The following is a 13,704-nucleotide window of genomic DNA, read 5'->3' on the forward strand; positions in this document are numbered from 1 at the left end:
TAAGACAGTGAGTGTAAAAATAGATCCAAATGTGGTTCCATTTGTACACTTTTAGAGTTAACCACTTAAACCCCAGAATCCTTATTGTGGGGAAAGCTCTCATTGATTGATTGATTGAAATTTTTATTAGGCAAAAGAATGTAAAACAACACAGTTACATTTATAATGCTTTTGTCTAAAAGGTCCGGCCAAAAAAGTCCTTGCGGGCTTGTTTCCGTTGGGGTCCTTGAATTAATTTCATAGACATATATAGTAGCAACCAATCACTACTATTTTCTGTGAAAGCTTTCCCCACAACAGAAAACATAAAATACACTAGTATAGAGCCCATATGTGGTTTAAGTGGTTAAATTAACAAGGATTGTACTGTACATACAGTGTAGATGGGGTCCCAGAGATACAATATATATATGAAATGGGGATCCATGGCCTAATGGATTATCAAAACGGGGGTCCTGGAAATTGAAATGCTGCACAGAACAGTAAAGTCAGACTAACAGATCAGGACACTGAGGACACATACTGACATAACCACTTAACAAGAGGCAGACAGTCAGAGATATAGACAGACAGTCAGGCGAGGACACCTAACCTAACGCACAGGTTCACATTAGAGCCAGCATGGCGGATTGGCGGCTGCTGGATCATCTGTTTCACTAAATAACATGTCATACGCTTGCAACTGCGCCACGCATGCGCGCATAGAGGCACGGGGTTTAGGGGTTGATGCAGCGTTGCCATGTCCGCTTATTATAAGCGACAATGGGCTTGTTTAAGTTGCTTGTAAATATTGGTTACTTGTAGTTGCTTGTTTTGGGCTTGTTTCTAGCTCTGATCCGTAGCTTTAGAAGGAGTTCCCTAACGCTATGGACCAGGAGCACATATGCTTGTTCCCTAATGTTTAAACTTTTTTTTTTTTTTTTTTACAGTCTATGGTTTAAACCAGTGTTTCTCAAACATTTTCATGTCAAGGAACCCCAAATTACGGTACTGTTTGTCTGCGGACTGAAAATATTTTGTGCCAGGCAGCTAGGGAGTCGTGTACCAGATTTTTATTGATAAAATATTCCAAAATGTCAATTTTTTTCCAAGATGCTTTTGAAAATAGCATATCTACAAGCTGTGAGCTTGTAGATCTGCTATTTTCAAATAGCCATGCCAATGTAAAATAGGTTTAAAGTGCTCATGCTTCTTTTGGGCTTGTTTTCTTAGACCTGGTTGCTTGTTTCTCTCACAAACTCTGGCAACGCTGCTTGAACGGCAATCTCGCGCAACGTTGCTTTACTTCTGGAACAGACGGGCTACTGTAGCAACGGGCTTATCATCGCAAACAACGGGACTAGTGCCGCTATATAAAGGACCATTATTATCTATTCGTCGACAGTAAGTAATATTCAGTCAAAACAAACAAACGTCTATTACATGTACGTACATAGCTTACGCTTAAGGTTAAGGCTCGGCCGCTGAATAACGGTATTAATGGGTGAAACGTAGACTTCAGATAATGACATGTCCCATTGCATGGGTGTGTGTTTGTGTGTATGTGAGTGGGGGGAGAGCCGGGGGTCGCTGTGTGTGACTATGTGTAGTATTTCAAAGGCCTCCAGAGGGGGGTAACGTGGGGGGAAACAAGTACCGTTTTCTGAATTCACCCTTAAAAGCCAATAAACGTACAACTTGACAATAATACCAGACTACCAGTCATTTTTGTCTATGCTTAAAGCAGCAATACATGTGCTGCCATGTCATATTGGTAGCGCTAATGCTAGCTAGCGTGTCGCTATTGCTAGCATTACCACCATCAGTGGGCATGTCGCACTGTCTCTGCGCGGCTGCGGCTCTAACGTCAAAACCACCGATGTGTCCCGCATGTTGGGCTGTTGGTACACTTAATACACAGTTGCTAAACCACGGTGGACAATGTTAGGTCTATGGTGTTTTTTTGTTTGTTGCATAAATCAGATTTAGCCTAAATGTTATTATGTTAATGGGTTAACGAACGGCACCAATCTAGACTGTTAACCCCTTGAACCCCTACTATTCTGGGACGAACATTAGGTGAAAATAGCCAAGCTCACAAGTTGCGAGCCAAAGTAGATCAGTTATTTTCGGTGAGGAGATTTGGTGTAGAGGGTGAAAGGACTGGATCTAATAGATAGAGCCATCATAGGGGACCCTATGGCGTTTAAGTGGTTAATGCACAATAACTTAATGATAAATCCTAGAAATGTACATACCCCCTTGGCGTGTATGAGAGGGGTGATGTAGATAAGAAATGTAGGTGTATATAAGACATCTGCGAGGAAGGGAGACGGTAACAAGTGATGTCATGTCATGGTTTGAAGCTCTAATCTAAAGAATGTTCCAGAGATGGGAGAGGGGTTCTGCGACCTGCTGCCTGGTTGATCTTATTGGGATGGTCCAGGCTATTAGAATCGGTATACAGACACACAGGATGTCTATCAGACTCTACCATCAATGTCTATTGTCTAACGATTCTAATCGACATAGTCCTGTCTTAACACACAAACAGGCAGGCTTTGTCCGGTGTTAGAACAATACTGTTAAACAAAGTCACTCTGGGTTAATTTGCCTACAGATTACTGTACAAAAGTAGGCATTACATGAAGTGTAATGCCTACTTAATTACTAGTTGAATAATTAATAATGAATAAATAATGAATAATCTCACTTCCTTTGTTGTGTGTGACACAATCAGGTAATGAAGAAGACTGAACAGCAGGTGGTTACCTACCAAAGTAACATGTAAAGGTGACAGACAGACATTGTACAGTCAAAACTGACTAGCACTCGGGCGCCCATAGCCGAGTGGTTAAGGTGCGTACCACATAGGTGATGATACCTAACAGTGAGTCCCGGGTTCAATTCCCAAACCTGGCGGACCTTTGCTGCATGTCACTCCTTGACTATCTCTCCCTGTTTCCTGTCTCTCTTCACTTTGGATTATTAATAAAGGCCCCAAAAATAATATATATCTATATCTCTATATATATATATATCTATCTTAAAAAAAACAACAGCTGGCCTGGACCGCTGGCGTAGTGGTCCAGGCACCTAGGCTCAATCTAGCCTGACACCGCATTGCGGGTTCGACTCCCGATCCCGACGGCCTTTGCTGCATGTCACTCCCCATCTCTCTCTCCCCATTTCCTGTCAGCCTACTGTCCTGTCAAATAAAGGCATAAAAGGCCCAAAAATATTTAAAAAAAACAACAACAGCTGACTAGCATTTGATTAATGCTAATGTTCAGCTCTGGAGATAAGGGCTGGCCCTTTCTTTTAAATCCCAACATCCTGTTGAGAATTTTGAGTCCTCAGGATGTGGTCTGGTCTGGTGTTTTGCTGTTTCTCCCAATCTCAGGCATTCAGCACAAACTGCAGCTGTGCATATGGCATACAATGGCATACAATGAGATTCACTGGCGTGCACCAATTGACACAGAAGATCAGCTGAGATAGAGGTTAATGAGCTAGTGAATGGGGGACGGCTGGTATTACATCTGTTTTGCGTAGCGTACAGTAGTAACTAACTAACTACTGAAAATCCCTCGAGCAGGGCTTTGAATCCCTAACGGGCGTAGAGGCAGTGCTGTGTAGACCAGTCTGCTCTCCGACCTCTTTGAGGAAGAAATGCATTTGTTCTGTTCTGTGCATTACAGAAACAAATTAACCACTGAAATGATTATGTTCTATAAAGTAAGCTTGAGCCGCAGTATTAATATTATTAGAGTCATTGATACTTCATGTTTTTTGTTTTCCCCTCCAGGTCTTAGGTGGACCACTACACAACTCAGCCAGCTATAACAAATTAAACATACCCAACACAAGTAAGTAAAGTGTGTGTGTGTGTGTGTGTGTGTGTGTGAGTGTGTGTGTGTGTGTGTGTGTGTGTGTGTGTGTGCGTGTGCGTGCGTGCGTGCAACAGTTGTCTTAACATGTCTTTGGTCTAGCCATAAGAAAATAAAGGTTTTTCACACAGGCATTTGCATAGGCTTCCTATTTAAAGGAATTTGCATTCCTAAGCCAATAATTTGATGACTGCACAAGTCTCCTAGGCTACCGGAGACGAGTTGACTGAGTTGCAGAATAAAATAGCTCAAACATAGCATACACACCCCTGTGTGGAGTCATGCATGGTCACCAACTGTGACAACACAGTCCATACTAATTAGTGATATTGTTTGATTGATACACACGGAAACTTTTACAGCAATGGCGACAGTTTTCTTTTTTGTATCAGTATAGACTAACAATGTGCTCATATTGGAATGTTGGTTTTTCAAAAATGGCCAATGGACTCACTAACACTATCACAATGATGTATGCCATTGCTAGCTACTGAATATGGTGATATAGTTTAAAAGTTGTACTTTTAAAGAATGAATGCGCTAAAGCAGGAATTGACCAAGATATTAATATTGTTAGTTTTCTTTTTAAAAGTAATGTTTCCTTCCCAGCATTTGCCATTAATTTAATTTCAGAGAAAGTGCAAACTCCAGTGGTGAACACCAGTACCCCAGGCATCTCTAGCAAATGTTTCATGATTTGATAATGAATCAAAGATCGACTGATCATGCAGTCTTGAGTTGGAATGAGCTGGACAATTAAAATGAAATGCTGCATGAATCTGTGTCCACACAGAGGCAATCCCATGTGTGAGGGCCTTGGCATTGATGTTAACCACTTAAACCCCAGCATCCGTATTCTGGGGAAAACGTTAGCTATTAGATTGCTATTTTCAGCAAAGATATTTGTAGAGCGAAAACAGAAAGTGGTTAAAGAGACATTGAACTCTTCCTTCATGATGCCCTGCACCCATAGATGCCAATACCATGCTGTCATACACTCCCGTTTGAGTTCAAATGAGGCCAGTATGTCACAGTTGCGCACATGACACTGCATGTGTGGGAGACAGTGAGTGTGGGTTATGATGAGCTTAAGCTAAAACAGCACATGCCACAGACACAAGCCAACACGGCTTGAACTTGTGTTTACATGCCCACAAAGTCCCAAGTATTGGCTTTTATTGGTGTGTTAAAAAAACAGCCCTTCTCAGATTATACAGTATGTGATGTAATAAGTGTGTGTGTGTGTGTGTGTGTGTGTGTGTGTGTGTGCAGAAGGAGGATGGCGGTGAATGTCTACTCCACCTCTATGACCATAGAGAATTTGAGTCGTCATGACATGCTGGCCTGGGTCAATGACTCTCTGCAGCTCACCTACACCAAGATAGAACAGCTGGGTACAGGTATGTTACCACCCCTAGTCTAGGGTGAAAGGACGCAACATAAAATGGAAATGGACTATTTGAATTTAAAAAGTATCTGTGGAGGGGCCAATTCCCACAGCAGCTAGCAGTCTCCCACACTGGGCAAGACCTAGCCAGTGTCTAAACGGAAGTACTGGAATTTGGCGGAAATACAGCCCAAGGAAATGACATTGACGCTATACAAATCTGTTTACATTCTCCGTGAATGAAACGAGTGGTTGGTCGAAAAAGTTAGTTTCCGGGTGAAATACATACGACGGAAGTCCCGCCCCTATAGACACTCTCTGCATTAGTTCGTGCCCAGGCTTTTCTCTTCGCACATGAGTAAAGGCTGGGAACGAGGCTAGCAGTCTCCAGTGATCACAGTCTCATGAATTTGCCACAGGGAAATTGTCCGTCAATTTGGCAATCAATAGGCCTCGGCCTCCACCTCTAACAAACTCTCCACCTGAGAACACAGGAAACAATACAGAATAATACAAAATACAAACAGAAGTACAAAATATCATATAATTAATATAACTACCAAATAGTAAGGCAAAACATTGAAAATAAACATTGTGCAATTAAAATACATTTAAATTGATTTAACCACATTAACACTGGGGTTCCCATATTGGGCATGTCGTTATAGGTCTATATGCTTAATTTATGTATGGCAAATGCCGGTGTTGTGCAGCGACAATAGTGGATCTACAAGCTCAATGCATTGCGATGTGATGCCATCTCCCCAGCTTGTACATCGGCTATTCTTGTCATATTACGGTGTCAAGCTTAAGTGGGTAAATAGTAACACATTTTGTTTGTTACAGGTGGTGCCTACTGCCAGTTCATGGACATGCTGTTTCCTGGGTGCATTTTGTTAAAGAAAGTCAAGTTTAACGCTAAGTTGGAACATGAATATATCCACAATTTCAAAGTGTTACAGGCCTCCTTCAAGAGAATGAATGTGGATAAGGTGAGACCAGATTCCCCTTTTCTCTCTCTCTCTCTCTCTCGCACGCACGCACGCACGCACGCACGCACGCACGCACGCACGCACGCACCAGTAGTGATAAGCTTTGCAATTCTACACTTGGATCGAGTATGGCTGAGATTTTAGGATATTTTACGTTTTCACCATAGAGGGTTTAAATTAAAATAGCTACTCCTGGTAGTTTGGAATATTAGTAAAAGTCAATGGGTAATCTTAGGGGGAAAAACATATTCAGTAAGTATAACTCCCTATTGCAGCTCAGCTCATCTGATCCAGAAAGTGATTATTCCATAACCCATTGACTTGCACTTACATCCTTAATAAATGCTGACAAATGCAGGAGGTTGATGGCCGCTTTAAAAAAAAATGGATGTGCTGATTTGGACATCCTTGCAGGATGCACACTTTTTAAATGCCTTCTTCAAGAGAAAATCAAATGGTGTTAATAGGTAAAGTGCAACAGTGGCAACTTTCCAGTTTTCTAGTAGTCATGTCATCTCCACAATGCACTTATCAGTTCAGGACTTTGATACAGGGACGTTTGCATCACATGGTTGCTTTTTCCAAATCTCCAGCCAAGCGTCATGCTCCAGTTCACAGTATTACCCCCTATCTTCTTTGATACATAGCTGGGAGTCGCTTCTGCGCTGTTGCTTCCTATGCTACAACACATCAAAATCAAAAGATTTTATTGTTGGTATCCACTTCCCCCACTGTCCTGTCTCGTCTCCCTCTCTCTTTATCTCTCTCAGATCATCCCTGTGGAAAGACTGGTGAAGGGGAAGTTTCAGGATAACTTTGAGTTCATTCAGTGGTTCAAGAAGTTCTTCGATGCCAACTACGATGGGAAGGAGTACGACCCACAACAGATGAGACAGGGCCAGGAGGGAACGCCGCCACCGCCTCACCCAGGTAATGGACACACACACACACACACACACACACACACACACACACACTCTCCCACACACACACACGATACTTGTCAGGCGTGTGAACTCATAAACTCCCATTTCCACTGCTTTCACTTCATTCATCTGCAACTGCTGCTCCAACCCACCCCCAACCCCGCCCCCTCAACCCAGGTGAACCCACTTTGCACAAACCCAAAAGACCTTCCTCCCGCCCAGGTAAAATTCCACTCCCGGAATTTGTGTGTGCGTGCTCCTGCAGTGCCTCAACACATTACGTGTTGCCACTGGCAAATGACAAGCCCTGTGGAATATTGTGACATTTGGGCTGCACGTATTGTGTTGATCTCTCTCTGTCTCTCTCTCTCCGTCTCTCTCTGTGTGTCTCTCTGTCTCTTTCTCTTTGTGTGTGTGTGTGTCTCTCTCTCTCTGAGTGTGTCTCTCTCAATCAGTTTCTTACTGTAAAGCCTGCTTGTGTGTACTGTGTGCCCCTTTGTCTATATGACATATAGACAAAGGGGCACACAAAGGGGCGCATATTATGCCATCCCATTCTCCTCTGTGTTTTCTTTCAATAACAATGCAAATAGTAATTTGATGCGAATGTGTATAACGGCGTTGATCTTGTTTTGTGGTTCAACCAGAAGAGCCTTTGTTTTGTGCTATGGTGTGGAATTTGTTTTGGCATGAAGCAATCCAGTTCAGACTGATCTGATTGGCGTGTTTGTTAAAATTTCAGACCAGGTTTAGTGTTTGTTGCGGATGAGTGTGAGACATGACAACTGCTAGGATATCAGGGCTCTACAGCTGCTTTATTTGATAAATATTCTAGGTAGAACCCGGGTGACCTGTTGGTCCATGTGAGTCTATGTGAGACTGGCATTATCAGACAATGCATTAAAAAAATAACTAATACTAGAACATGTGCTCCTCGGAGCACAAGTCTCCGCCAGCAGACCTGTGCTATTTTAACCAAAGGGAATCACTTACCCTATCTTTAACCATAGTTTTCTAGAAATGTTCTGATTCTTAGATTAGAACATCTAAGGATTAGAACATGTTAGCTTGGCTAACATGTTCAATCAGCCAAGCTAACATGTCCAATGTTAGCTGGGCTGATGGCACTGATGTCACTTCAAAACATGTAAACAATGTTTTGAAGTGACACACCTATTTATAGGTCTCTATTTCATCATGCGTCTCGCTAGCCAATCAAAGCACACCCTTTCAACATATTGTCACGTGTCACGTGAAGCTTGACCAATGTTAGCTCGGTGGACACACGGAAGGACGAAAACGAAAACAATAGTCTCCTGGCGGAGACAATAAAAATGTTATAAATCTTGTTATTGTCATGATAGATTAGTTACCCTTCCAGTGGTTCCTTCCATCATTCATTTAATTCAGGATTTACTCCTGCCAGTATAGGCTTACTAGAATAAAAGTCATTAAGAAGTACACACAAAAATGCATAATGGTTTAAAGTATCAGTGTTTCTGTAAGGTGCGGATAAAACACACCGTTAGACTGGACATGTAAACTTTTCATATGGTGGGAGAGCCCTGCTACATCTTGCTGACTACAGTTCTGTGTGTGTGTGTGTGTGTGTGTGTGTGTGTGTGTGTGTGTGTGTGTGTGTGTGTGTGTGTGTGTGTGTGTGTGTGTGTGTGTGTGTGTGTGTGTGTGTGTGTGTGTGTGTGTGTGTGTGTGTGTGTGTGTGTGTGTGTGTGTGTGTGTGTGTGGTTCTTCCAGGACCTATGAGAACATCTCCCACAGCGCCCAAAACTGTCCCCCCGCCCCAAAGGCAAATAAACCCCCAAATCCGTAGGACCACACCCAATGCCCGAAACGGAGGAGACGCAGAGATGTTAGAACTCAACCAGCAGGTACTTCAAATGAGTCTGTGTAGCATCATTCAAACTGGGAGCCCAGCACACTATAGCTTGTTCAATATGTACATTGCAAAAAAAAGAGCCAGTGGAATCAGAGCGCTTTCATCAGAGTATAATAATACATATTTTTCAATTGACAAAGGAGAATTGCATTAGCCAGAGTCTAAGGTTGACAACCAAAGCTCAATTTACAGTATAACGTTGCATTTTTGCGTCTGCAAACAACAATTTATAGGTTGTCTATTTTGTTAAGTAGAATATTGTATGTCAGGGATATTGCACTGTGAGCAAGTCAGCTATGAGAAAATAACCACCTGATGGGGTGTGCTACAGGCCCTCTGCTACAGTTGCCTCCTGGAACTGTGGTTAATTTCTCATAATCACAGTACATTGTTATTCTCATACTAGGGCTAACTTGCAAAACTGTCAAAAATATTAATTTAGTATGTTTCATTAGAAAAGTCTTCCATGGCTCTACGTCATTCATTCAATGTGGCTTCATTAATGTGTTTTTGTCAGTGACAAAAACTAATTTGTCACTAGGTGTCGCTAATTACAAAAAGACCACTTCCATGAATTATAAGTACATTAGGTGTGCACATATTTTCTGGCTTTAGTTCAATTCTACACGTCTCTTCTCATAAACAGTGTTAAAGAAAATGTATGTTCTCTGCTGATCAAAATTACCGTAATTTTCGCACTATAAGCCGCACCTGAATATAAGCCGCAGCAGCTAAATTGAATGATTTGTACATATATAAGCCGCACTGGACTATAAGCCGCGGGTGTAAAATCCCTATATTTAGGAAGTCCCCTAGTGGCCGTTAGCTATAAAAATCCATAGATAAGCCGCACCGTTATATAAGCCGCAGGGTTGAAAAATGGGAAAAAAGTCGCGGCTTATATTCCGAAATTTACGGTATGTATTTGCCCGAGGTGGTCTGTTATTTTTCGGTGCTGTGGTATAAATTAATTATAACTCTACTAGTGCAAATAACTATGTGCTTGATAATGCCATCTAGATCTCCAAACAAGCCACAACCACTGCATTTTGTCATAAACTCCTTGTCCTCAAACATTTTTGGATTCTTTATTTAGATTGTTTAGAATACTCAGACTGCTCTGGTGCCCTCAGAGCGAATTTGAAAACGACCCATAAACAGAATAATGGGTAAAGTCAGCTTTACTCATGATGACTCAGGAAAGTCTGTGTCCTGACGGCTACCCCCCACGACTGACACAGCCGCAGAAACCTGCGCTCCGACGAGCAAACTTTTCTAGTGTTTCACCTGCCGCTCCCTGTGTCTGTTCTACTGTTTTATGCTACGATGCTACTATTTTGTTTGTGTTTTTATTGCTGCTGTGTGTAGATGCTGGATCTGAAGCTGACTGTAGACGGCCTGGAGAAGGAGAGGGATTTCTACTTTGGCAAACTGAGAGATATTGAGCTGATCGCTCAGGAAAATGAAGCTAGTGAGATCGGCCCCATACTCAGCAAAATCCTGGACGTACTCTACGCTACAGAGGTAAAACACACACATCCAATATACAACTAAAAAAGTCACACACAAACTCTGTATAATACATCTATGTAATAAATCATTAGCAAGCATTTAACACATTGACTGCCATCGGCTAATCTCAGAACGTCCATCGTAGTGCCAAGCTATTTCTTACCTTTTTTGTTTTTTTGATTCCGTCATAGGCCCCGCTAAATCCGTTTAAAATCCGCGTTCATTTGGTTCGACACAAACACGGGACCCGACCGAACAAAACGCTGAAAACCGTGCCGCGATCCGACACTGCATTCTGGAGAACGAGAGGAAAACGCTAAAATGGTGGATGCGGTGAGAAAAACAACAAGCCAGAGATAATGGCGTCCAAAGTTGATCGCTAGACAGGAAACGGAGGCGGGAGAAAAACCGGAAACAGTATTATTTCGTTTCCGGTCCGCCCCCTTCGAAACCGGAAGTGCAAAAAAAATCCGGAATCTGCACCTGCACGATTTAACATGGGAAAACACCCGCCCCGTAGGACTACGGGAACGGCAGTTAACGGTTGGATTTAACGGCCCGTAGGACTACGGGCCTGGCAGTGGATGTGTTAATAATAGTTTGCGATATTGCTGAGGTAAATCTATAGAGCATCGTACAACAGACAGTATGTCAAAATTTCCCCAAAAGTAACTTAAACATTATTGAACATCATTAATCAATCTTTTCTCCATTGACTGGCTAGACTTTCCAAATCAATCTACACCGTAGAATGCATTAAAACGCAGTGGTAGTGTTACTTTGATAAAGCGCAATGATATTTAGTATATTTGATTACCCATCTCAAGCCAATTTAAGCAAACAAATGTAAGTTGAGTTCATACCGTTCTGAAATTAATGGAATTAAATGTCTTCTGTTCAAATCAAACAAACCATCATTCTTGGGAAAATGGTAGTCAGTAATTTGCCAAGTATGGTGTGAGTCATATTCAGTGGACTAAACATGCACAACTACCAGTAGGGTCCTTTAAATGAACACTCTGGATTTTTTTAATTTTTATTATAACTTTGTTTTTATTGAGGATACTTCAAAACAGTTACAGATATCACTTTATAAACTAAAACAATATAAAACATAAAAGACAGACATTTACAAGTACGTAAAGACAAACAAAAAATAAAATAAAATCATATATAAAGTAAATTACATATGTATAACCTTTGTGGGGGTGCACATATACCTTACTTGTCTTACATTATCCCATCTCTCCTTTTTGGAGTATATACATTAACCATTTTTCCCATCTTTTTTCAAAGAGATCTTCCCTTATTTTCAGTTTGAATGTTAATTTTTCCATGTCCTGAATATTGTCCACTATCTTTCTCCACTGTTTATAGTCTGGTGTGTCAGTCTTGAGCCAGTTCCTGGTGATAGCCTTTTTCCCAGCCGCTAGGAGGATTTTTGCTAGATAACAGTCTTCTGGATGTACAGTTCCTTAAACACTCTGGATTTTACTGTGTACATGATTGATCTCATACAGTATATCATATAGTGACCCTTGACCTTCTTTGGCAGGATGGCTTTGCACCGCCGGATGATGAAGAGGTTGAAGACGCAGCAAAGGGAGATGAAGAGGAGTACTGAGTACTTCTTTTTTCTCTCCATCACCATCTCTCCCCCTCCCCATCCCCTTCCTCCCTCCCTCTCAGTCTTCCTCGTCTCTCCCTCACCTGCTCATGATTGTCATCCCCCCCTTTCCTTTTATACACCTCTTTGGCTGTCCACATGCACTACATTATGACTTTGTCATACAGACACACACAAACTCTAGTGGAGGACACTTATCCCAGACCTGCTTGGACGGACCAGAGTTCGGCTGACGCGATACTTTATAATCCGTTTTGAGAGCGTGGCCATGCTAGTTCAGCCCAGCAAGGCTAACCCCAATGCACGCTTGTCTGTGTGAGATTAACAGCAATGGAGATGACAGGGTTCCAGCACTGGCAAGCCGGACAGCCAACGGTGCTATCCAACTTTCTGTCTATCTTATTTACCAGGATTCTCCCCAGTATCTTTTGACTAGGTGGTCCTTGGGTGACATCAACAATTTTATCTATTCAATATCAATTGTTAAGTTGGGTGGTTCGAAATGTAATTTTTGAGCATGCAGTGTCATTGTTCTGCAGTTTGGGGAGAATCCTGCACAGAAACACATTGAACATATCTCATGATGACACATGAACTTTACAGGAATGAATTCAGCACACAGCTGTGTCACATAAATAGTCATCATTCAGAGGTAACTACTTCATAACGTATGTTGTTCTTATCAAGTTGTCCCACCAGAGAGGATTAAGCTGCTCTGACTGCTTTTTTTATGAGACAGCATGATGTATTTATTTATTTATAGTTTTTCTTGTATTAATCCGCTCTTTACATTTTCACTTTCTGAGATAAACAGGGCTTTGGTTTGGAGGAAATTGATGGTGTTGCACTAACTGTAGCAAAACAAACCAATTGAAACTATCCATAATGCCAACATGCAGTGACTGGCTGCAGCCAGAAGGATACAGGAAGATGCTATTTTGTATTTTTACATTGTTTTAAATTCTACATTTTTTATTTTTTATTTTGCATTGAGTGGCTTAAGGGCAAAGAGAGACATCAGTGTAAAACTTATTTATCAGAAAAGGCCAGAGAAATGTCAGTCTTTGTAGCTATATAAATGAACAAATGTAAAAAAAAGAAAATGAGACTGATGTTAAAGAAATAATAATGTTTGTTTTCCTTCGAGTTTTAGCTGCTATCTCTATTTTTAAGTTGCCGTATTTAATTGACAATTGAGTTTTGATATGTTGCTTAGCGTTAAAACGCCACAGCGGCTGCCTAGGACGTAGTGGGTGGTGTGCTTAATTGTGATTGACAGCCAGGCTGAGCTGTTCAGGGCTGGTCGGGAGAGAACACAACATCCATCCCTCTCTCTCACTGTGTGTTGCCATGGCAGCCATGTTATAAACCTGCATCGTTCAGAGTTGTTGCAGAGATTAAATAAAGGATTGGGGGTCTCAAGCCCAGTTGGAATGAAAGTGGTATGCTCTTTTCTTCACCGAAACAAGACATTTACATCTCAGTGTGTGGTAT

At 41.7% G+C, this 13,704-nt stretch overlaps 1 protein-coding gene across 3 annotated transcripts; it reads left to right on the forward strand.

Moving 5' to 3' along the window:
* Window positions 1-1,293: 1,293 nt before the first annotated feature.
* On the forward strand, window positions 1,294-13,649 carry LOC311062634 (microtubule-associated protein RP/EB family member 3-like). 3 transcript variants are annotated; one of them, XM_084081829.1, is made up of 10 exons: window positions 1,298-1,383; window positions 2,720-2,838; window positions 3,788-3,848; window positions 5,142-5,269; window positions 6,103-6,248; window positions 7,019-7,178; window positions 7,352-7,396; window positions 8,930-9,063; window positions 10,440-10,595; window positions 12,139-13,649. In XM_084081829.1, the coding sequence occupies exons 4-10, from the start codon at window positions 5,149-5,151 to the stop codon at window positions 12,205-12,207; spliced, it is 831 nt and encodes a 276-aa protein (XP_083937955.1). In that variant the 5' UTR covers window positions 1,298-1,383; window positions 2,720-2,838; window positions 3,788-3,848; window positions 5,142-5,148; the 3' UTR covers window positions 12,208-13,649. The 3 variants fall into 3 exon arrangements, with proteins under 3 accessions (XP_083937954.1, XP_083937956.1, XP_083937955.1); XM_084081828.1 differs by lacking the exon at window positions 2,720-2,838 and having other exon boundaries at window positions 1,294-1,383; XM_084081830.1 differs by lacking the exons at window positions 2,720-2,838; window positions 7,352-7,396 and having other exon boundaries at window positions 1,294-1,383.
* The last annotated feature ends 55 nt before the right edge of the window (window positions 13,650-13,704 follow it).

This window comes from Gymnoscopelus microlampas (assembly GCF_963454915.1).
Source record: "Gymnoscopelus microlampas genome assembly, chromosome: 16".
Lineage (NCBI taxonomy): Eukaryota > Metazoa > Chordata > Actinopteri > Myctophiformes > Myctophidae > Gymnoscopelus > Gymnoscopelus microlampas.